Source organism: Schistocerca americana, chromosome 4 (assembly GCF_021461395.2).
Source record: "Schistocerca americana isolate TAMUIC-IGC-003095 chromosome 4, iqSchAmer2.1, whole genome shotgun sequence".
In the NCBI taxonomy this organism is placed as follows: domain Eukaryota; kingdom Metazoa; phylum Arthropoda; class Insecta; order Orthoptera; family Acrididae; genus Schistocerca; species Schistocerca americana.
In genome coordinates this window covers 219,492,323-219,518,169 of record NC_060122.1, presented here as the reverse complement: position 1 = coordinate 219,518,169, position 25,847 = coordinate 219,492,323, and the positions used below count along the sequence as shown (strand labels likewise).

Below are 25,847 nucleotides of genomic sequence, written 5' to 3'. Positions count from 1 at the left end.
TCACATGTCAGATCTAGTATAATATATTTGTCCAATGAATACCCGTTTATCATCTGCATTTCTTCTTGGTGTAGCAATTTTAATGGCCAGTAGTGTAACATCGTGAGGATGGCTGTAGGTGTTCCATTTTATAAGTGAATGGCTGAAGTCTCTCATACCTCTAATCAGGATACATATACAAAAAATGTTGTTGTTTCCGTCGGCACCGCGACGTAACCTCTAGCTGCATATAGTCAAGAACATTGTGTTCCTCTGACTCGTCCATCTGATGATGAGCCAAAGTGACTCGACAAAGATTTAATGGAACGATATATAGCGTCATGAAAAGATACTCGCCACCGATGTCAGAGTGTGCTCTTGGGCCAGGCCACACGGAGACCAGCTGCGGCGCCACGTTGGAGGAGGAGGCGCGGCACGTGCAGCAGCTGCAGGTGCACGCCCTGCAGACCGACGTGCTGATCGACATCCGCTACAACTTCCTGGTGGGCGCCACTGGCTACGTGTTCGAGGGCCGTGGCTGGCGTTACAGGTCCGCCTTCGCGCGCGGCTACGACTTGACTAAGCTGGGAGTCGTCTTCATGGGAAACTTCAAGACGCAGCCCCCGACCCCGGAGGCGGTGGAGGCCTTCCACCAGCTGATGGCTCTGGGGGAGCGCGAGGGCCACCTGAGCCCCGACTGGCGCGCGATGGCGCAGTGCCAGCTGGTCACCACGGACAGCCCGGGCCGCGCGCTCTACCAGCTGCTCAAGGGCTGGCCGCGCTGGGCCGGGCCCTCGCCGTCGGAAATAACTGGTACGTCCCGCTGACTGTTTCGCTCGTCCTTCTCTGATATGAAATTCTGAGGTTACATAAAATGCAGGCTCCCATTAATATATACGCAAAACCAATGACACTTTACTGAGTACTAGATTTCCAGAACGCTTTTGACACTGTTACTCATAACCGGATTCTAATCGAATATCGTATCTATGAGGTATCAGTTGTGCGACTGGATTCGTGACCCACTGTCAGAACCTTTTTTTTTCCTTTATTGAGATTCGATCCCCCCCACCCCCCACCCCCCACCCCCCCCACCCCCCCGAACGGGGCGCGCTGGTAGCAGCTTAGTACGCCGCTCTTCAGTCTACAGAATTTTTTATTTTTTTTAAAGATGAAGATACCGGTGTGGCCAAGCGGTTCTAGGCGCTTCAGTCTGGAACCGCGCGACCACTACGGTCGCAGGTTCGAATCCTGCCTCGGGCATAGATGTGTGTGCTGTCCTTAGGTTAGTTAGGTTTAAGTAGTTCTGAATTCTAGGGGACCGATGACCTCAGATGTTAAGTCCCATAGTGCTCAGAGCCATTTGAACCATTTTTAGATGAATATAATAAATAATAAAAGCAGGCGATAATATCGGTGACTTAAATGGTAAAATGGCGGAAAATTGTGGAACTTAAAACATAAAACAAAGGGTTGGCGATGCTAATAAAATACACTCGAAACAAACAAGTAAAATAATAGACAATTAAAAAACATGGCGACAGTCTGGTTTCTGTTTGCAAGAGATATAAAAATCACACCCAGCGACAGCATGATTTCTGTTCGCAACACTTTGGAAAAGACGCACAACACTGAACACTCACTTGAACACTGCACTGAAAAGCTGGCACAAATATGACACACCACAGCCGAGGGCAGATGGGGGGAACCTGGACAGATGATTGGAACGAAAAGGAGGAAGGAGAGCACAAACGAAGTGGGGGGAGGGGGGGAAGGAGCCGACGGAGGATGAGGATTCATAAGATGGGGGGGGGGGCTGGGCAGACGCCAGAGGGAGTGGGGAAAGGCAGAGGAGTGGAATGCAAAACGAGTGGGTGTGGGGGGGGGGGGGAGAAGGGAGGCAGACAGAGCATAGGTGGGGAAAAAACAGGATGGAATGGGGGGGGGGGGAGAGCACAGGGAAAGGGCAGAGGAAAGGATGGGGAGGTGAGGATCAGAGTTGATAGGAGGGGATAAATGGAGGGAGAGAGGGCATCATCTGGGAGGGGGAGTTGACGGAAGCCAGCTTGGGAAAGGAGATGAAGGGTGTAGAGATGGAGGGGAGGTGGGGGGTGGGTTGAGAGGAGCAACCAACTGTCAGAAAGGTTATAGTTCTTAGTAATTGACAGGGTGCCATCTACTGAAATCAGAATATTATTTGGGGTTACCCAAGGAAGTACTATAGGCTCTCTGCCGTTATCTATACAAATAAAAATGTAGAAGTTCGTTTATACAAAATCGTAAATCTCTCAAAGTACTTCAGTAGTTCTTTGAAATGTTGATGCAACGTTGCATTCAAATAATGTCATGTTTTTATACACCTACGGGAACGCCTTGTACAGGGTGTCCCAAGAAACACCGACAAACTTTAGGAACAGTTTCCTTACACGGATATAAGATATCTGCAAACATGGGCTGTAAAGTGCATACCTTAAGTGGTATGAGGACCTGTTCAACTTCGGTACTATGAGACAGATCTCTCCTACTGCAGGGTCTTTGTTTTCTATCTCGTGAAAGGTGTCTGGTAAAGGTGGGGTCTAAAATGCATACTTTAAGAGCTACGAACACCTGTTCATCTTCGCTAGTGTGAAGCACGTCTCTTCTACTGAACAAGTATGCGTAGCACTTAAGGTATGCGCTTTCGAGCTCTTGTTTACAAACATGTTTTTCTTGTTTTGGTATAAGGAACCGAGGGACGTAGGATATACAGGTTGATTTCATTAACGTTCAAAAACATCCGAAGCAATTTAATATAAGATACAAGAGCCGCAGATGTCGAGAAATACTCCAAAAATGGATAATAAATGTTGAACATGTGACGTCACCAGATGACGTACCTCGCCACACGTAAAGCGGTTCATCCGTTCGATCTGTCGTATCTCTTAATCCCGATCCAAGACAAATATTCACGTCGCTGTGACTCTGAGCCCAAGTGCGCAATTTCAGTGCGTAGAGCTCAGGGTTCGAGCCTTGCGTCTGGCAGGAAATAATTTCGGTAATTTCGGAAATATGAGGTAAGATCTTATGGGACCAAGCTGCTGAGGTCATCGGTCCCTAAGCTTACACACTTTTTAATCTAACTTAAATTAACTTACACGAAGGACGACACACACACCCATGCCCGAGGGAGGACTCGGACCTCCGACAGGGAGGGGGGTGGTGAGGATGGAAGAGCCGCGCCGACCGTGGCAAGATGCCTCGTCTGGCAGGCAATTATGTGTTTACGTGAATAAGGTAAAATTTATTATTCCATTTTCCGGTGTCGTTGTCTCCATTGGTTTACTGGAAAATATAGTAGAACAAAAACTTAACGTATTGCATCACAAGTAAATGAGTATAAGCCTTCGAAATGAGTCGTTACCAGTTAATGAACTACGTTTTCTTTACTAAATAGCATCTGCAAACAAAAAGAAAAAGGAAGTGGCAAAAGGAAAGAAACACAAAATGAGAACAAAAATGGTTCAAATGGCTCTGAGCACTATGGGACTTAACATCTGTGGTCATCAGTCCCCTAGAACTTAGAACTACTTAAACCTAACTAACCTAAGGACATCACACACATCCATGTCCGAGGCGGGATTCGAACCTGCGACCGTAGCAGTCGCGCGGAAAATGAGAACATCTTTTACTTGATTACAACGAGGACAATAATTTTTTAACTTCTACTTTACAATAAGTATCACATTTAAAAAAGAGATTAATGTCCTTGAGAAGCACGTCCGCGAAGCTCCCGCTAAGTTAAGTGATTAATATTGAAATAAGAGCCAATTTAGTTAATATTACATTTTAGACTAGAACTTTGGACGTGCATTTACCTCTTCTCTAGGCTATCTATTGAAATTTTCGCGCTGGCCGGTGTGGCCGAGCGGTTCTAGGCGCTTCAGTCTGGAACCGCGCGACCGCTACGGTCGCAGGTTCGAATCCTGCCTCGGGCATGGATGTGTGTGATGTCCTTAGTTTAGTTAGGTGTTTAGTAGTTGTAAGTTCTAGGGGACTGATGACCTCAGATGTTAAGTCTCATAGTGCGCAGAGCCATTTCAACCATTTTTGAAGGTTTCGCTCTTCTCGGCGTATTTAGTTCGAAAAAATGTATTTCGTAAAGGCCCGTATTCGTTAGTTTTGTTTACATTTCAGGAGTACATTTTGGTGAGAGCTTAGATCTTTATTTTTGACTGTACTTACTGGTTCAAAGTTAAATTAATTCAAAAATGGTTCAAATGGCTCTGAGCACTATGGGACTTAGCATCTATGGTCATCAGTCCCCTAGAACTTAGAACTACTTAAACCTAACTAACCCAAGGCCATCACACAACACTCAGCCATCACGAGGCAGAGAAAATCCCTGACCCCGCCGGGAATCGAACCCGGGAACCCGGGCGTGGGAAGCGAGAACGCTACCGCACGACCACGAGATGCGGGCTAAATTAATTTATGTCTGTCATATAGAGTTTAGGTAGTTAATTAAAACTTTCGAAAGTAAGTTTAGAAGTTTCTTACATTACCATTTATTTACGTATTAGTGCAGGTTACGAAGCTTCAGTGCTCTTGGCCAAGTTATTCTTTGCTTTTAAATAAATTTTTCTATCAAACCATACGTGACAAATGTGATGGTTCCAGTAGAATTCTGGAAAGTAAATCATGTACGAGGGCCGTTCAGTGAATAAGGCAAGACCTTTCCTTCTCGACCAGTATAACTTAAAAAAATGTATTTTTTTGTAGGAGATCGTGGAATATTCCTGCTTCTACCCCTATATTTTCATAAAGTTTCGAATGAGGGCGGTGGTATACGTAGCCTTCAAAATGGCGTCTGTAACGGAGGTGCGTTTAAGGTAGAGAACTATCATTGAGTTTCTTTTGGCGGAAAACCTGAGCATAACAGATATTCATAGGCGCTTGCAGGTTGTCTGCGGAGACCTGGCAGTGAACTTAAAGCACAATAAGCTGTTCGGAGAGGCCTCTGTCACCAACATCGCGCAAACCTTTCTTAACTCCCGCATGCCGGTCCTCTACACACATCTGTGACTCCTGCGATGCTGGAACTTCAGCGTGTTCGTCGCCACAAAAATGCAAACGATCTTCTTCTCTAAGACAACACAAGGCCTCACACAAGTCTGTACACCCGAGAGGAGTTCACAAAATTTTTTTGGACTGTTTTTCTTCACCCACACTATTGCGCGGATCTCGCATCTTCCGATCTCCATCTGTTTGGCACAATGAAGGATGCATTCCACGGAAAGAAATACGTGGATGATAGGGAGGTTGCTGATGCAGCAAGACGTTGTCTCCGACGTCGACCAGTAGAGTGGTAGCATGCCGGCATACAGGCTCTCCCAGTAAGATGGCGTAATGCCGTAATATTGAGTTGAAAAATGGGGTTTTATAGCCAAAAGACTGGGGAATAATGTGGTCTATTGGAACCCTGAACAACCAAACTCTTCTAAGGAAAAATATGTTGCGTTACATATTGAACACGTCTCGTATTTTATTAATCAGTAACATTCAAGATGACTGCCTAATGGCAGGTCCATAGCAACTATAAACCAGTTCAGGACAGTTTCATCAGAAACATTGATGGCGAATATCAGATGAATTCAAAATATCCACGGGTGTACTGGCGGTCTACAGTGTCCAACGGGCACAAAATTTCGGCGATCATACATGTCGCCATCATCAGGTGAATTGACGGACTGAGCTCCTGTGAACGTGCCGGTGCGGAGATCCCGGAAGACAACGCACACTGATCTGTATTTGTACGCAGACAGCTGTCACCACCCTTGACAGAGGAATGGGGTACTTAAAACTCTACTACATAGGGCGCGCACTATCTCTGACGCAGAGAGTCTACCCCAGGAATTGGAACATCTGAGAACTGTATTTCGAAAAAATGGGTACTCAGAGTGGCAGATTCAACGTGCTCTCCGCCCATCCACTACAGCACAACCTGTGGAGATGGATGAAATCACGAGGGAGGAGGTAGGCACTGCGTTTATTCCATATACAGGCGCAATCTCGGGGAAAATCGCCCGCATTTTGAAGAAACACCGTGTCGGAACTGTGTTTTGTCCTCCGAATAAAACTCATGCACTGGTGGGGAGCGCCAAAGATGACCTCGGTTTGAGGAAGGCCGGCGTGTACCAGATTCCGTGTCAATGTGGCAAGTCGTATATTGGTCAGACGATGCGTACCGTCGAACATCGATGCCGTGAACACCAGAGGCACACTCGACTGATGTATCCGAGCAAGTCGGCGGTCGCTGAACATTGTTTGTCGGAAAATCACGCTATGGAGTATGAACGCACGAGGATTCTGGTACAGACGTCGAGATACTGGGACAGCGTTGTTAGAGAGGCCGTCGAAATTCGCACCAATGACGACCTCGTAAACCGTGACTGTGGCTATAATCTTAGCAAGGCTTGGGAACCAGCGATTGGGTTAATCAAGAGTAAATCGAGCAAACGTATAGTTGTGCAGACCACGGCGGACAGAGCCACCACACCGTAGTCATCTCAGACGCCGTCGCAATCTGCTCCACCGCGCGACCGTGGCGCGGGGTGCGGACGGCAGAGGGAGTGCGACGCCGGAGGAGGGTATTTAAATCTGCCGCCGCCGCGACCGAATCCAGTTCCCTCTGAACAGCCATAGCATACGAATCTCCGTGCCGGCACGTTCACAGGAGCTCAGTCCGTCAGTTCACCTGATGATGGCGACATGTATGATCGCCGAAATATTGTGCCCGTTGGACACTGTAGACCGGCAGTACACCCGTGGATATTTTGATTATCAAATACGCCGGGAGAAACTCAAGAATCACATCAGATGAATTGTACATTTCCGTAACAAGTATGGTGGGTAGCAGAGTTCAAAAGAAATACCGCATTCGGTAATCTCTGCGCTGAGATCTATGTACTACTATACAGTTACGGGTGTGATGTGACAAAGTGATTGTACTCGTTTCAGGTCTGCTGGACATGGACGTGGTGTCACGAGAAAAATGGCTGGCTAATCCGCCGGCAAGGCCAATCCCGAAGCTGGAGTGTCCCGTCCGGGTAGTTGTCATTTGTAAGTACAGCTCACTACCACAGCGAGTTGGTCCTGTATGGAATGTTTTTATACACAATTCTATGAATCTTAATATAAGAGGAAATCATTATGTTTCAACGACTGACAGTAATAGAGAAATACCTACTTCTCAGCAGATGGCGTTTCGGTTCTTTCTAAATTTTGTTCAAGAATAATAAATCAGAAAGCAAGCTACAATAACCCTATGGAACAAAATTTGACTGACTGTTTAGCTAACAGATTGTAGTTATCATGTTTAGCTCTGATGTCAAAATTTGTCCAGCCTCCATAACCGAGGTTGTCTGCATGATCTTGGATGTAGAGGCGCTCGAATCGCAGGTAGCGCATCCGAACCCTACTTGTGGAAGTAATTTTGGTGCTTGGTGGAAGGTACGTCAAACACTTTTAATCACTCCCTTTCTTATTCCACTTGCATCTGGAGCGAGGGAAAAAACAACTGTCTATATGATTCCACACCAATCCTGATTGTTTTGTCTTCACGATCCTTACGTGAGATGTGTGCTGAAGTCAGTAGGATCGTTTTGCAGTCTATGGCAAATGCCGGTTCTCTATACGGTGTTTCGAGAAAAGAAGGCCTTTCCCGCTCAATGGTTCAAATGGTTCAAATGGTTCTGAGCACTATGGGACTTAACATCTGAGGTCATCAGTCCCCTAGAACTTAGAACTACTTAAACCTAACGAACCCAAGGACATCACACACATCCATGCCCGAGGCAGGATTCGAACCTGTGACCGTAGCGGTCTCGCGGTTCCAGACTGAAGTGCCTAGAACCGCTCGGCCACCTCGGCCGGCTCCCCCTCAATGCATTTCCATTTCAGTTCACGTAGCACTCTCATAATACTCTACGTTGGAACCTAATGTTAACAAATCTAGTAGCAAGTCTGTGAAATGCTTGCACATATTTCTTTAAACTGATTTGGTGGGGATTCCAAACACTCGATCAGAACTCGAGATAGGGTCGCACTAGTGTTCTGTACGAAGTCTCCTTTATAGAACTGGCTCAGTAAACGAAAGTCGACCATTCCCCAGACCTACAACGGACTATATTCGTTGCATTTCACGTCGTTTTGCAGCGTTACACCCAGATTTTTAGTATACATGACTGTGTCAAGCAGGCGACCACTAATACCACTCGAACATTACAGTATTATGTTTTCTACTTGTCATCATTAATTTATATTTTCCCACATTTAGAGTGAGCTATCATTCATTACAGCAAACAGAAGTTCTGTCCAGGTCATCTTCTATTCTCCTACAGTCACTCGAAGGGGCCACTTTTCCCGTGCACCACAGCGTCATCAGCAAACAGTCGCAGATTACTGCTCACCCTACCGTCACATTGTTTATCTACATAGAGAAAAAGAGCGCTCCTATCACACTTCCCTGCTACATTTCTGACGTTGCCTTTGCCTCTGATTGCCAACACTCGCCGTCCAGGACAACGTTGTCGGTTCTATCACTGAAAATGTTTTCAAGCCACGGTGTTTCGTAAAGTGACGGCTTCAGTTAAGTTGATCCAAACGAAGTTGAGCCAAATGAAGATGTTAAACAGGGTGGCCCCCTACACAGCACCAGTACTTAGTTTTACCTTGTTCTTTACACTCACCCATAACAACACATACTCAACTCCACACCATACGAGCACTCAACACACTCATCCATATGACAAGGCAAAAAGCAAACCACCTCCAGCAGAATCTTGCCTGAATCTGTACTTTTTCAAACATTGCTTGGTTTTGAAGTGAAAATTATTCCTGTATTTGCCTCAATTAATTTAGGAAAACCACAAGAAACCTAAACTGTGATGGCTGGAAGAATAATGGAGCCACCACCCTCCCGAATACGGGGCCACCCTGTATATAACAGTCCAACCTCATTCAGCTACTGCCTAGTGTAAATTACTGTCTTTGAAAGAAGTTATTTAATAATATAAAAGCTCAGTGCTGCACTTATCATTCGTTTATTGCTCGCGTCACTACACACGCTATCATATACGCAGTGTATTTCGTAATGTTACTCTACTGATACTACAAGCGAACGTCAGAATCAAATTTGTTTATTTATATGCGTCAAGAACAGAATATATATATATATATATATATATATATATATATATATATATATAGATTACAAAGCATATGCACATATTTATATTACATGTGCTACCCATAATTCCCCTGCAAGGACTGCCGTAGTGGCAGTAATTTCAGTCTAGATATTGTTCCATGGGCAAGAACTGAGCTGTTAGTACTCGCGGAACATTGCTGTATGTGTACACGTGGTGTAGCTAAACTCTACTGCTACTTTTGGTAACGAAAAATTTGGCTTTTTCAGTCACAGAAAAAGTACTCCGATGTAAAATGGAATAAGATAATATAATTGCATTTAGAGTAACAAACAGGTAGCCATCGAAGTGTCGTATTGCAAGCTTATCTTCCGTGGTCCTAATCGATGGAAACTGTTGCTTCTCAAGATACAGGTGGTTGGAAGACATCACTGCAGTTTTTCAGATGGGAGTTATTTGAGCATTTTTCCTGCTGCTCCAACTGTGGTTATTTTCTGCAAAAGCCAAAGTTCCTAGCTAGAGTCGCAGCCCGGGAAACAGGGGTCGCCCGTCAAGAAGTTTGGTTATAATGTACACACCGCTGCAGACTGAAAGATTCATCCCGGAAACCACCCAGACCGTGTGGCTTAGCTAATCTTTGCCATACCGTTTTCAGCATATTTGCTTGTACAACAAAAAATACAGTCTATCTTCAGCGGGAATTGTAAGAGGAGAAGAATTTCAGTGGTAGATTTATAGTTTGAAGAATGAATGGAAGGTATATGGGGCAGATTATGACATTTTGTGAAAATAGATGGAGCACTAAGTCAGCAGGACTAGGATAGAAACGTAACTGCACAGTACCTTTTGTAAGCAATCGTTCCGGTATATAACTGACGCCTGCAAGTGCAGTTTGGCATTTTGTACTGTGTTGCTGTCAGCCCACCAGTCATGAAGCGTCTTCCAGATTAATTTGTATAGTGAGGGATGGCAAGAACGATGCAAAACCATAATGAACACAAGTTATCTAATAACAAAAAATTATGTGTAACGGAATATCTTTATGTATTTTGCGTACCAAGAACTGACAGTGCATACCGTCAAATCACATTGATTTGACGGTATTAGTTGCCAGTTATCAGTCAGCTTTCAGGTGTTGTTCAGCGTAACCCTACAAGATCACCGATATTCAGTTCAAAGATACTGAATATTAGTTGTGGTTTCCGACTAATTACGGATTACATTTATGACATATAAAAATATATAATCATTTCTGACTTTTGACCTGAACAGTTCTCATGCTTCATGGACGTTACACTTTCCACAGACAATAACAAAAAAATGACTAGTGCTTTCTGAAAACTAGTAACTCACTAAACAGTTCTAAATAACACTACAGTAAAAACACAGAGATAAAAACCAAAACTTTACATTCAAATAACTTCCAGGAATCAAGCCAGGTAACACTTTCAGCGACCGCCGATATTTCGGCGGGAGAACACGCCGCCATTTTTAACGCAAACTGATAGGCGACGTACATGCAAATTTAAAACCTCGGTTGTCGGACTGATGCAGGAAAGATAACACACAGATTGAACACTAGTGCCACCAAAGATGACCAAGGTCAGAGCTATCGATAGTGAGACTACGAACTCGCAGGTGAGGTAGCATTGACTCTGTCCCTCTGTTTTTTGACAAGAGAGATAGTCGGATTCCACACAGAGTTTTAGAAAAAACCTCCATCCTGTTAACGAGGTTGCTCGCTAATTTAATCTCAACTGCCTTGGAATCCGGCTCTCTCCCTTGTCAAAAAACAGAGGGACAGAGTCAATGCTACCTCATCTGCGAGTTCACAGTCTCGCTATCGATAGCTCTGACTCTGGTCATCTTTGGTGGCACTAGTGTTCAGTGTGTGTGTTATCTTTCCTGCATCAGTCCGAGAACCGAGGTTTTAAATTTGCATGTACGTCGCCTGTCCGTTGCAGCTTGCCTTGAAAATGGAGGGGAGTTCTCCCGCCGAAATATCGGCGGTCGCTGAAAGTGTTACCTGGCTGAATTCCCGGAAGTTATTTGGAAGTTGTACACGCCAGGAGGAACTCAGGTCTCACAAAACTTTACTGTTTTCAGAGCTACTTAATGTTGAACCCATATTTGTTGGCACACAATCATAGCGATCACGAACATCGCTAGATAAGGCAATCAGGCATCATCACTTTCTCCATCACCGAGCGAGGTGGCGCAGTGGCTAGCACACTGGACTCCTGATTTAGGTTTTCCGTGATTTCCCTAAATCGCTTCAGGCAAATGCTGGGATGTTCCTTCGAAAGAGCAGTGCCGCTTTCTTTCCCCATTCTTCCGTAATCCGAGCTTGTGCTCCGTCTCTAATGACTTAGTTGTCGACGGAACGTTAAACACTAATCTCCTACTCCTCCTCCTCTCTCCTCTCTCTATCTCCTCCGCTGTCACCTGAGCGAATACAACCCCTCCTTTCCACAAAATTCTGCAGGATTAGTTTTATTTTAGAACAAGGATTTAGTTCTGAATACCTGAATTTAGAAATGTATAACGTTTGAAAAAATGCTCACTTATTTTTGGATTAATGTCAGCCACGGTATTTTTTATTGGTATGTAGGCCCTACGCCCTAATTACCAACATCATATAACACTTTTCATGCCCACAACTTATCTTTTTTCTGAGATCAGTAATAATAACAGCTGAATCAAATGTGCCCACGCTACACATACACTCCTGGAAATGGAAAAAATAACACATTGACACCGGTGTGTCAGACCCACCATACTTGCTCCGGACACTGCGAGAGGGCTGTACAAGCAATGATCACACGCACGGCACAGCGGACACACCAGGAACCGCGGTGTTGGCCGTCGAATGGCGCTAGCTGCGCAGCATTTGTGCACCGCCGCCGTCAGTGTCAGCCAGTTTGCCGTGGCATACGGAGCTCCATCGCAGTCTTTAACACTGGTAGCATGCCGCGACAGCGTGGACGTGAACCGTATGTGCAGTTGACGGACTTTGAGCGAGGGCGTATAGTGGGCATGCGGGAGGCCGGGTGGACGTACCGCCGAATTGCTCAACACGTGGGGCGTGAGGTCTCCACAGTACATCGATGTTGTCGCCAGTGGTCGGCGGAAGGTGCACGTGCCCGTCGACCTGGGACCGGACCGCAGCGACGCACGGATGCACGCCAAGACCGTAGGATCCTACGCAGTGCCGTAGGGGACCGCACCGCCACTTCCCAGCAAATTAGGGACACTGTTGCTCCTGGGGTATCGGCGAGGACCATTCGCAACCGTCTCCATGAAGCTGGGCTACGGTCCCGCACACCGTTAGGCCGTTTTCCGCTCACGCCCCAACATCGTGCAGCCCGCCTCCAGTGGTGTCGCGACAGGCGTGAATGGAGGGACGAATGGAGACGTGTCGTCTTCAGCGATGAGAGTCGCTTCTGCCTTGGTGCCAATGATGGTCGTATGCGTGTTTGGCGCCGTGCAGGTGAGCGCCACAATCAGGACTGCATGCGACCGAGGCACACAGGGCCAACACCCGGCATCATGGTGTGGGGAGCGATCTCCTACACTGGCCGTACACCACTGGTGATCGTCGAGGGGACACTGAATAGTGCACGGTACATCCAAACCGTCATCGAACCCATCGTTCTACCATTCCTAGACCGGCAAGTGAACTTGCTGTTCCAACAGGACAATGCACGTCCGCATGTATCCCGTGCCACCCAACGTGCTCTAGAAGGTATAAGTCAACTACCCTGGCCAGCAAGATCTCCGGATCTGTCCCCCATTGAGCATGTTTGGGACTGGATAAAGCGTCGTCTCACGCAGTCTGCACGTCCAGCACGAACGCTGGTCCAGCTGAGGCGCCAGGTGGAAATGGCATGGCAAGCCGTTCCACAGGACTACATCTAGCATCTCTACGATCGTCTCCATGGGAGAATAGCAGCCTGCATTGCTGCGAAAGGTGGATATACACTGTGCTAGTGCCGACATTGTGCATGCTCTGTTGCCTGTGTCTATGTGCCTGTGGTTCTGTCAGTGTGATCATGTGATGTATCTGACCCCAGGAATGTGTCAATAAAGTTTCCCCTTCCTGGGACAATGAATTCACGGTGTTCTTATTTCAATTTCCAGGAGTGTAATTTCCAAAATGCAACTTCTTATGTGGTTCTATAAATTTTCACAACATGCCATCACATTCTATAACTATAATCTAAAACGTTACAAATCTGCTATGTGTGGAAATTGCAGCAAAATGCTTCTCGCTGTACGACATGTTGGAAGAGTTAGAAATTTTTGAGCTCCTCTACAGAGGAGTAAGCTATACGAGTACGACTGTACTTTCAAAAGTCATCATGGGATTGCATACGATATTCCAAACACTGTCAACTGCTACTTTGTAGAGCCACATCTGAGATATGCCGCCTACTGTAATTGCAACAAGCACATGCCAAGTAAAATAAAAACAGTTACAGTAGCAGATAGCGTGCCAGGAAAGGAAAAGGAATCGCACAGTACAACTTCAGAGTAATTGGCGTCACATGAAGCTGAACCCTTGTAGACAGGAACTGGATCCCACCTACTGACAGTCACTGGTCATGACTCAGCTTTCAGTCCTCATATTCAACCAGTGTTTCCATTCTCTTTACTTGAATGCAAACACTAATAACAAGTTCTGCATATGTTAAGAGTTTGGTCCACTACACAGCCTCCCGGTTCTACATCTACATCTACACCTACAGGGATACTCTGCAAATCACATTCAAGTGCCTGGCAGAGGATTCATCGAACCACCTTCACAATTCTCTATTATTCCAATCTCGTATAGCGCACGGAAAGAATGAGCACCTATATCTTTCTGTACGAGCTTTGATCTCCCTAATTTTATCTTGCTGATCGTTCCTCCCTATGTAGGTCGGTGTCAAGAAAATATTTTCGCATTCGGCGGTTAAAGTTGGTGATTGGAATTTCATGAGAAGATTTCGTCGCAACGAAAAACGACTTTCCTTTAATGATGTCCAGCCCAAATCCTGTATCATTTCTGTGACACTCTTTCCCATATTTCGCGATAATACAAAACGTGCTGCCCTTCTTTGAACTTTTTCGATGTACTCCGTCAATCCTATCTGGTAAGGATCCCACAGCGTGCAGCAGTATTCTAAAAGAGGACGGACAAGCGTAGTGTAGGCAGTCTCCGTAGTAGGTCTGTTACATTTTCTAAGTGTCCTGCCAATAAAACGCAGTCTTTGGTTAGCCTTGCCCACAACATCTATGTGTTTCTTCCAATTTACGTTGTTCGTAATTGTAATACCTAGGTATTTAGTTGAATTTACGGCTTTTAGATTAGACTGATTTATCATCTAAATGAGGTTTAACGAGTTCCTTTTAGCACTCATGTGCATGACCTCACAATTTTCCTTATTTAAGGTCAACTGGCACTTTTGGCACCATTCCGATATTTCTTCTAAATCGTTTTGCAGTTTGTTTTGATCTTCTGTTGACTTTATTAGTCGATAAACGACAGCGTCATCTGCAAACAACCGAAGACGGCTGTTCCTATTTTTTCCCAAGTCGTTTATATAGATAAGGAACAGCAAAGGGCCTATAACACTACCTTGGGGAACGCCAGAAATCACTTCTGTTTTACTCGATGACTTTCCGTCAGTTACTACGAACTGTGACCTCTCTGACAGGAAAACACAGGTCCAGTCACATAACTGAAACGATATTCCATAAGCACGCAATTTCACTACGAGCCGCTTGTGTGGTATAGTGTCAAAAGCCTTCCGGAAATCCAGAAATACGGAATCGATCCGAAATCCCTTGTCAATAGCACTCAACACTTCATGTGAATGAAGAGCTAGTTGTGTTTCACAGGAACGATGTCTACTAAACCCATGTTGATAGTGTGTCAATAGACCGTGCTCTTCGTGGTAATTCATAATTTTCGAACATAATATATGTTCTAAAATCCCGCTGCATATCGACGTTAACGATATGGGCCTGTAATTTTGTAGATTACTCCTACTACCTTTCTTGAATATTGGTATGACCTGTGCAACTTTCCAGTCTTTGGGTAGGGATCTTTCGTCGAGCGAACGGTTGTATATGACTGCTAAGTATGGAGCTAATGCATCAGCATACTCCGAAAGGAACCTAATTGGTATACAGTCTGGACCAGAAGACTTACTTTTATTAAGTGATTTAAGTTGCTTCACTACTCCGAGGATATTTACTTTTACGTTACTCATGTTGGCAGCTGTTCTCGTTTCGAATTCTGGAATATTTACTTCGTCTTCTTTTGTGAAGGCATTTCGGAATGCTGTGTTTAGTAACTCTGCTTTGGCAACACTGTATTCGATAATATCTCCATTGCTATCGTGCAGTTACACAACGAATTAACAATGTGAAGTACTAAAACCCATACATATTATAAACTGGATGCACATAGGTATGTATGTATATATGTACACGAATCTACGTATGTATGTTCCATATCTCGTAAACATTGAAATGATTTCAATAAAACTTGGTACAGATATCACTTGCCATCTCAAAAGAATCGCTTTGGAGGTGAGAACCACGTAGCTATCAGAAAGGTGGGGGCGGAAATGCAGTGTAGCCCAAGATAAGCGAAGACCAATAATTTCATCGCCCAATATTTGCGAATGAGACCACTTAGTGATTTGCAATAAACATTACAGACAATTTCAAGCCTTAACGAAAATTTGCTCGCTGGTAACTCTCACAAAACGATGACCGGAAAAAAATCCCATTTATCACATTTTCACTGCTCATGTAATAATATTGCGGTGTGAAGCACGACGTTTCACTTTAGTATTCTTTACCACTTCTGCATGACATATTGTGTAGACAGTATTCAGAAGTACCATTGAACGTACCAACTACATCAGACCATTCTACGACACTTAGTTCACGAGATCATCTTAAATACTGAGATGCATGAAAAACTGTTACATTATGTACTACGTTTTAATTTATTATTTTTTTTACTATTAAATCTATTCACAACATATTTCGTAGGAGGCAAAACTGATGTGAAGGTCGATGGCAGCATGTCATGACCTCACACAAATGCAGGATGCTTTTCGATCAGTACCCGTGGGATTTTCAGTGGGCTGATAGAGGCTAACACAAGTGGGGTGGTTGTAGGAATCTGGAATATTCTATAATAATTAGTACAGGAATGCTTCAGTAAATAACTTTTACCTAAATTTGTCCTGCTACTGCACTCCAGGAACATGGCTAATAACAACTATCTTTCTTGAATACAAATGACTCATCAACAAACATTAACTGGATTATACAACAAGCATGATTATACAATTCTGGTATTACGCGCGTAATACATGCGCGAACTAGAGGCTGCGAACCTAGCGAGCTGAAGGCTATTCTAATCTGACTTCGCTCATGACCTGTTTATGACTCGGCCGGTGCAATCTGTGAGTCTCTGTCCGTGTCATACTGCGCGCTACAAGCGCCAGAGAGTCCAGAGAGGTTGCAAGTGCTGGACCGCTACCGATTATCGCAATCTCTAGCGTGGTGTCTAACGTTGACACCACAAAAATTATGATACTGTAGGACACGTAGTTCTGGAGGTATGATGTCACAGCCATTAAAATGCGTGAAAACGAAACTGCAGGGCGAAATTCGATACGGATGTAGTGAAATGTCTCCACTAATACGTGTGAAATTTGTTAAATACATTTCAGATATGTTTAAAATGTGCATACACGGGCAAAGCCTTGGTAAATAGCTCGTCCTAAAGTCCTAGAACGATTCAATCAAATTTAATACAAATATGCGAACGATATGCAAAGAAATACGGAGGAGGTAAGATACTGTATTGAAGACACATAACGTATATCCACATGACATATGGCTTGTAATTGAAAAATTGTCGTGATCATCCCTCTCTTGGCAAAAGATCCCGAAATAGTCCCCCATTCGGATCTCTGGGAGGGGACTGCCGAGGGGTAGGTGACCATGAGGAAAAGCGTGAATAACCAACGAACACCGGCCGAAGTGGCCGTGCGGTTAAAGGCGCTGCAGTCTGGAACCGCAAGACCGCTACGGTCGCAGGTTCGAATCCTGCCTCGGGCATGGATGTTTGTGATGTCCTTAGGTTAGTTAGGTTTAACTAGTTCTAAGTTCTAGGGGACTAATGACCTCAGCAGTTGAGTCCCATAGTGCCCAGAGCCATTTGAACCATTTGAACCAACGAACGGGTGACGTTTTAAGAGTCGGGGCGTGGAATGTCAGGAACTTGAATATGACAGGGAACTAGAAAATCTGAAAAGGGAAATGGAAAGGCTCAATCTAGATGTAGTAGGGGTCAGTGAAGTTAAATGGAAAGACGACAAGGATTTCTGATCAGTTGAGTGTAGGGTAATATCATCAGCAGCGGAAAATGGTATAACGTGACTAGGATTTGATATGAACAGGAAGGTAGGGCAGAGAGTCTGTTACTGTGAACAGATCAGTGATACGTTTATTCTTATCAGAATCGATAGATCAGGTATACATGCCGACGTCGGAAGCTGAAGATGAAGAGATAGAGAAAATATATGAGGATACTGAAAGGGTAATAGAGTACATAAAGGGAGATGCAAATCTAATAGTCGTGGGGGACTGGAATGAAGTTGTAGGGGAAGGAGTAGAAGAAAAGGTTACAGGAGAGTATGTGCTTGGGACAACGAATGAGAGAGGAGAAACACTGAGTTCCATGATAATTTCAGCTAGTAATAGCGAACACTCTGTTCAAGAATCACAAGAGGAGGAGATATACTTGGAAAAGGCCGGATGATATGCGAGGATTTCAGTTATATTGCATCATGGTCAGACTGAGGTTCCGAAATCAGATACTGGATTGTAATGCGTACTCAGGAGCAGATGTAGACTCAGATCACAGTGCAGTAGCGATGAAGAATAGGCTGAAGTTTAAGACATTAGTCAGGAAGAATAAATACGCAAAGAAGTGGGATACGGAAGTACTAAGAAATGACGAGATTCGGTTGAAGTTATCTAAGGCTATAGATACAGCAATAAGGAATAACTCGGTAGGCAGTACAGTTGAAGAGGAACGGACATCTCTAAAAAGGGGAATCGCAGAAGTTGGAAAGAAAAACAAAGATACAAAGAATGTAACTGCAAAGAAGCCATGGGTAACAGAAGAAATACTTCAGTCGATCGATGAAGGAAGAAAGCACAAAACGTTCAGGGAAATTCAGGAATACAGAAATACAAGTCGCTGAGGAATGAAATAAACAGAAAGTGCAGGGAAGCTAAGACGAAATGTCTCCATGACAAATGTGAAGAAATCGAAAAAGAAATGATTGTAGGAAGGATTGACTCATCATAAAGGAAAGTCAAACAACCATCAGTGAAATTAAAAGCAAGAGTGGTAACATTAAATGTGGAACGGGAATTTTCATTGTTAAATGCAGAGGAGAGAGCAGATAGGTGGAAAGAGTACATTGAAGGCCTCTATGAGGGGAAAGATTTGTCTGATGTGATAGAAAAAACAGGAGTCCATATAGAAGAGTTAGGGGACCCAGTATTTAAGAGAACTTTGGTTGACTTAGATCAAATAAGGCAGAAGGGATGGATAAAATTCCAACAGAATTTTTAAATCGTTCGCGGAAGTGGCAAAAAAACGACTTTTCACGTTGGTGTGTAGAATGTATGAGTCTGGCACATAACGTATGACTTTCGGATTAATATCATCTAAACAATTCCTAAGACTGCAAGACCTGATAAGTGCGAGAATTACTGCAAAATCATCTTAACATCTCGTACGTCCAAGATGCTTGCAAGAATAATATATAGAAGAATGGAAAAGAAAATTGAGGATGTGTTTGATGGCGATCAGTTTGATTTTACGAAAAGTAAAGGCACGAGAGAGGTATTTCTGGCGTTGTGGTTAATAATGGAAGCAAGACTAAAGAAAAATCAAGACACGTTCATAGGATTTTTCGACCTGAAAAAAGCGTTCGACAATGTAAAATGGTGAAAGATGTACGAAATTCTGAGAAAAATAGAGGTAAGGTATAGGGAGAGTTGCGTCGTATAAAATATGTACAACAGCAAAGATGGAATAATGACAGTGGATGACGAAGAACGAAGTGGTCGGATTAAAAGGGATGTAGTCTTTCGCCCTATTGTTCAGTCTGTACATGGAAGAAGCAATGGTGGAAATAAAAAGACAGGTACAGGGGTGGAATTAAAATTCAAGGTGAAAGGATATCAATGATAAGATTTGCTGATGACATTGATATCCTGAGGGAAATCGAAGGAGAATTACATGATCTGCTGAACGGAATGAACAGTCTAATGGGTACGGAATTGGACTGAGTGTGAATCGAAGAAAGACGAAACTGTTGAGAGGCGGCAGAAATGATAACAGCGCGGAACCTTAACATCAGGATTGATGGCCATGAAGTAGATAAATTAAGGAATTCTGCTACTTAGACTGCAAATAACAATGACGGACGGAACAAGGAGGACGCCAAAAGTAGACTAGCAATGACAGAAAGTGTATTCCTGGCCAAGAGAAGTCTACTAGTATAAAAGATAGGACTTAATTTGAGGAGGAAATTTCTGAGAATGTACATCTGGAGCACGGCATTGTATGGTAGTGAAACATGGACTGTGGAGAAACTTGAACAGAAGAGAATCGAAGCATTTCAGATGTTGTGCTAAAGCCGAATGTTGAAAATTAAGTGAACTGATAAGGTGAGGAATGGGGCCCGCATCTCGTGGTCGTGCGGTAGCGTTCTCGCTTCCCACGCCCGGTTTCCCGGGTTCGATTCCCGGCGGGGTCAGGGATTTTCTCTGCCTCGTGATGGCTGGGTGTTGTGGGCTGTCCTTAGGTTAGTTAGGTTTAAGTAGTTCTAAGTTCTAGGGGACTGATGACCATAGATGTTAAGTCCCATAGTGCTCAGAGCCATTTGAACCATTTGAGGAATGGGGAGGATCTCCACAGAATCGGAGGAAAGGAAAATGTGGAAAACACTGACAAGGAGAAGGATCAGGATGATAGGACATCTGTTAATACGTCAGGGAATGACTTCCATGATAATAGATGGAGCTGTTGAAGGCAAAAACTGTGGAGGGAGACAGAGTTGAAATATTAGTCTACAGCTTTGCAATAGACGACAGTAGCGGCAAGTGGGGTTCAGGTGGTGGGTCATGATAAGCTTAGGTATCTGTAAACATAATTCCATAAAAATATTAGTCGATTTGTGATTGCATCATAAGGTTATTCTCGATTAAGTACGTGAACATACGCACCCATTTCTCGCCATAAGCCGAAGTTTTAATTTTCTGCTTTAACATGAAGAAATCTGCGGCTGTGGCTCTTAATGGCAATGGAACTATTAGTGGAAGAACGTGCAGAGAATGTTTTCAACGCCTTAATGATGTCGAAGACCGGGGGAAGACAGAAAGTTTTCGTAGCTACTGAAACAGACGAAGACAGTCACAGGACATCATTATCGAAAGCAATTGATGCTTCGAACCCAGAATTGAAACACAAACGGCCACAACACAGCGATAGACACGTAAAGGTAATTTTGAGGCGGGTCAGTGCTCTATCCACATGTCGCAAAACCCGTCAGAATATACATGGAAACGTTGAAATGAGAAGTCCTAAACCTCCCGCCGTATTCTCCATACGTTTCACTCTCTGACAACCATGTTTTTCGATCAGTGGCATACAGTCTGGCTGACCAGCACTTCCGATCATATGAAGAAGTGCAAAATTGAATCGATGAATTGATCCCAACAAAAGATGCCCAGTTCTTCCGTCACGGGATTCGTATGCTATTCGATGATGGGAGAATGTAGTGGCCAGCGATGGGTAATACTATGAATCGCGATTTTTTATACGTTTTTCACAATAATGCCGCGAACTTCGAGAAAAAACGGCGGAATCAAAGTTGTAGAACTAGTACATACAGAAAATAACTGAGGATGTAGGTTGCATGTGCTTCCCTGGGATGAAGAAGTTGGATCAGGAGAGGAATTCTTGGCGGGCCACATGAAGAAGACTAACGAAAAAAAAAAAAAAAAAAACAGCCTCCTATCGGAACGGGGGTGGTAATGTGGAGAAAGGAATGGGTAGGAGGAGATGGACAGAGATACAGGGGACAGGCAGCAGAGGGGCATTGGTCATAGAGAGGGGATAGTGACAGGTGGGCACAGAAAGAAAGAGGAAGAGATGGACAGATACTGTGGGGCAGAAGAGACAGAAGAAAGAGGCAGGAGGAGATGAGCAGAAAGATGGAGAGGAGGAAATGGACAGAGAAAGGGAAGGGGAGGAGATGAACAGAAAGAGGGAGTGAGGAAGGCAGACAGAGAGAGGAAAGGAAAAGGTAGAGAGTGAGAGTAGGCAGCAGAAGATGAACAGTGAGAGGGAGGAGGAGGAGATGGACAGGGAGAGGGGAAGGAGGAGATAGACAAGGAAAGGGGGTAGGAGGACACTGATAAAGAGAGGTGGAGGCGGAAAAGAACAGAAGGGGAAGGTGGAGATGGAAAGAGTGGAAAGAGCAGATAGAGGGGGGAGAGGAGTGGGTGGACAGCGACAGGCGACTAACAGAGGATCAGGTGGAGGTGGACAAAGAGCAGGGGGTGGGTAAAGTGGACAGAAAAAAGGCAGTAGGAGATGGATAGAGAGATGTGGAAGGAAGAGATCGACTATGTTGTGTTATGTCTGCACTATAACACAACAAATATTCCGTGATAACCAAATTTATTTGACCTTCTGTCACTCAAAACAAAACATAAGTTCGCTGGCTGTAGCGCCAAGGAGAAATCAGAGTCACTAGTAGAGAATACAAGTCCAAACCACTGCCAACCAGTCGATACCGACGCGTCGCAAGTTTCCAGCAAGGGAGGCCACAGTACGATTCGGTCGTCGTGAATCCAGCAGCCGAGTAGTAACACAGTCATCGGCGAAGACTGAACTGGTTAAACGGCGCTGACGCTGACGCTGCACAGGCGAGGGTGGACGCTCGACGTGATTAGGAAGTTCTAGCGCTGGTGTGCTTCGCCTTCCTCGCGGCGGTGTGGCTAGTGGAGTCGTGGCGGTATGGAATGGCATGACGGTGTGCATATGCATTTTTTTAATACCCAAAGACGACAGGAGAGTGAGAGAGAGACAGTAGAAGTGGAGGAAAACGAAAGGCCTCATGTGGCTGGCCCAGTGGTGGGTATTTTTTTTTTTAAGAGAAGAGGATAGTAGAAGGGACAGTAAGAGAAGCAGGAAAACGAAAGGCTCAATTGACAAGCCGGTCTTTGAATGAGATTGGAGAGAAGAAGCAGAAAAGAGAATGAGAGGAGAATAAAGATCAGAAAAACGAAGGCCAACCTAACCGGTCACTGACAACTGACGGTGAGGCAGACACGAGCAGAATGAGAGGTGGGAGAACAGAATAAGGCGGAGGGCAGCGGTCCTAGGGGGGGGGGGGGGGGGAGAGTCTATGGAGGGAGTGGAGGACTAGAACAAGGAGGGAAAGAAGGACGAGAGAACGTGGAAGAGGCGCGGAGCAGCCGGCAGGGGGGGGGGGGGGGGGAGAAAGAAAGGAAGGGAACATGTGGAGCGCAGAGGGGAGGGGAGAAGGGGCGAACAGGGATCAGTGTGCAAGGAGGTCAGGCCATTGGGTGGTGGCCAGGCGATGGAGGCGGGTGCCAAGGGAAAGGATGAGAGGATTGGCAGATTGGCGGGAGTGGTGGTAAAAGGAAACGGCAGAGGAGCATACTTGGTCGTGAAGGAGGGGGATACCAGCAAGCTAGTGAAGTTCGCGGGTTGGGAAACGGTACGGGAGGCGGAGGGCAAGCCGGAGAGCACGGTTCTGCACCGTCTGGAGACGGTGGAGATGTGTAGGCGCGGCATTGCCCCACACGACCGAAGCATATTCGAGGATGGGGCGGATCAGGGACGTGTAGAGGAGGACGCCAAGGTGCTGGGGAAGGGAGGAAGTCGGATTGATGAAAGGATAGAGCTGGCCGAGGCGCCCCAAGGCCTTGCGCCGTATGTCCTCAATGTGGGGTGGTTAAACGGGCTCAGGGAGCTTGCTTAAATCCGCAGGTCCGGCCAATCAGAGTGTTGGTAGATGGCGCCCTTATACGGTTGCTCACTCTGGTGGCAAGGGCAGCGCCGCCAGGGTAATCCGTATCGATAGTGGTGTGTACGCTGCCACTAAACCCGCGACGACGTTTTCACTTGCGCCAGTTTTTGACATCGTCTGCGGCGCCAACGGTACTCGCTGTGTGCCGCGCGTGTTGTAGCACGCCGCGCCGAGTTGATGGCTGCTGTGCGGCGGCCGATACGACAGACCAATAGAAGACTGGAATAAATACACACCTGGGCAACACTAGGTAGTCAGCTACTCCTTGAATAAAGCCCAAGTGCGTCGTAATGTTCAGAGAAATCTAGCCAGAGACAAATACCAGTATATGTCATAGCGTATCTTGTAAGCAGATTGACTGAATGCTGCATAGGCCTGCTATTGCTGCGCAAGCTGCTTTACCCGCTTTCGAGACCACGTGATCGCACCAACTGAAGCGATGTGGCGGAGGAGGGTGTATGTCCAGCAAGTTGCGGTGTGCTCGCAGCCTGCTTGCACGTACGAGGCGCCGCCACTTGAGGAAACGAGCGAATTGTCTCTCTGACAAGGGAACCTCCCCATCGCACCCCCCTCACATTTAGTTATAAGTTGGCACAGTGGATAGGCCTTGAAAAACTGAACACAGATCAATCGAGGAAACAGGAAGAAGTTGTGTGGAACTATGAAAAAAATAAGCAAAATATACAAACTGAGTAGTCCATGCACAAGACAGGCAACATCAAGGATAGTGTGAGCTCAGGAGCGCCGTGGTCCCGTGGTTAGCGTGAGCAACTGAGGAACGAGAAGTCCTTGGTTCAAGTCTTCCCTCGAGTGAAAAGTTTAATTTTTTTACATAATCAACTTCGCTCTCCAAAATTCCAGGACATGTTCAGATTTGCTTGGACATATGCAGGATTTGACGGTCTACACACGGAAAAATTTGAAACCGTTAAAAACACATGTTAGACAGAGAACAGGGAAAACTGTGCGACTGTGAAACTGTTGCATTCATTTGTTGCAGTCTATGTGACAAACTCTTATGTTTTCATCACTTTTTGGGAGCGATTATCACATCCACAAGAAAACCTAAATCGGTCAAGGTAGAAGAAACTTTTTGCCCATTCACCAAGTGTCCAAGTTAGGTGGGTCGACAACATATCCCTGTCATGCGACGCACATGCCGTCGTCAGTGTCGTATAGAATATATCAGACGCGTTTTCCTGTGGAGGAATCGGTTGACCTATGACCTTGCGATCAAATGTTTTCGGTTCCCATTGGAGAGCCACGTCCTTTCGTCTACTAATCGCACGGTTTGCGGTGCGGCCGCAAAACGCACACCAAACTTATTACAGTGAACAGATGCGTCAATAAACAAAAGAACAGATCATAACTTTGCGAAAATAAAGAAAGTAAACTTTTCACTCGAGGGAAGACTGGAACCATGGGCCTCTCGTTCCCCACTGCTCACGCTATCCACGGGACCACGGCGCTGCAGAGCTCACACTATCCTTGATGTTGCCTATCTTGTGCATGGACTACTCAGTTTGTATATTTTGCTCATTTTTTTCGTAGTTCCACACAACTTCTTGTTTTCTCGATTGATTTGTGTTCAGTTTTTCAAGGCCAATCCACTGTGACAACTTATAACTAAATCTGGGGGGGGGGGGGGTTCCCTTGTGAGTAGCTGGCTGCAGCATTCCAAACACAAACTCATCATTCAAAAAGTACTGATTTTGTGCATATTGCCACAGGCCACACGGGGACGACGGCACCTAAGAGCGTGGAGCGTGAGCGTCGTCAAATGCGCAGCCTGCAGGACTTCGAGGTGCACTGCCGCGGGCGGGCTGACCTGCCGTTCAACTTCGTGCTGGCGCCGTCTGGTGTCGTATACGAGGGCCGCGGCTGGGCGCTGGCGGCGGACCTCAGACTTCTGGGTAGAGACCTGGAGTTGGAGCTTCCAGACGATGGCAATGGCCGCCGCTGCCTGGCCGTGGCGCTGCTGGGCACCTTCTGCAGACGCCTGCCGGCACCGCCAGCGCTGGACGCTTTGCCCTACCTGCTGGCCGAGGCGGAGCGCAGAGGGGTGTTGGCGCAGGACTACCGCGTCGTGGGCCACTGCCAGCTGGCGGCCACCAGCAGTCCGGGCGGCGCGCTCTTCTCGCTCCTCAAGACGTGGCCGCGCTGGACCGACCGGCCGTTTGACGACGGGGGTCACGACGCTGATGAAAGCGATAGTGCCCCAGGGCGCTGACTGTCAGCACGATGATCCGAATGCCGCTTTCTCATTTTGCCAGAACAGGCAATTATGCACGTCTCCAAAAAATTGCACACTGCCCAGTAAAATTATGGTATTTCGCTGTTAGAGCCCCTTAGAGAAGACTGTTCTGTCACCGGTAATATGAAAGACAGGGGAGTTGTCTTCAGAAATAAATTATTACAGCCACAGTCTGGAACACGAGACAATTGTTGTTGTTGTTGCGGTCTTCAGTCCTGAGACTGGTTTGATGCAGCTCTCCATGCTACTCTATCCTGTGCAAGCTGCTTCATC

At 45.7% G+C, this 25,847-nt stretch overlaps 1 protein-coding gene across 1 annotated transcript; it reads left to right on the top strand.

Annotated features, from left to right (window-relative positions):
* Positions 1 to 320: 320 nt before the first annotated feature.
* Positions 321 to 25,550, top strand: LOC124613357 (peptidoglycan-recognition protein LF-like). The gene is made up of 3 exons (XM_047142054.1): positions 321 to 792; positions 6,976 to 7,077; positions 25,051 to 25,550. The coding sequence occupies exons 1-3, from the start codon at positions 321 to 323 to the stop codon at positions 25,548 to 25,550; spliced, it is 1,074 nt and encodes a 357-aa protein (XP_046998010.1).
* Positions 25,551 to 25,847: the final 297 nt, after the last annotated feature.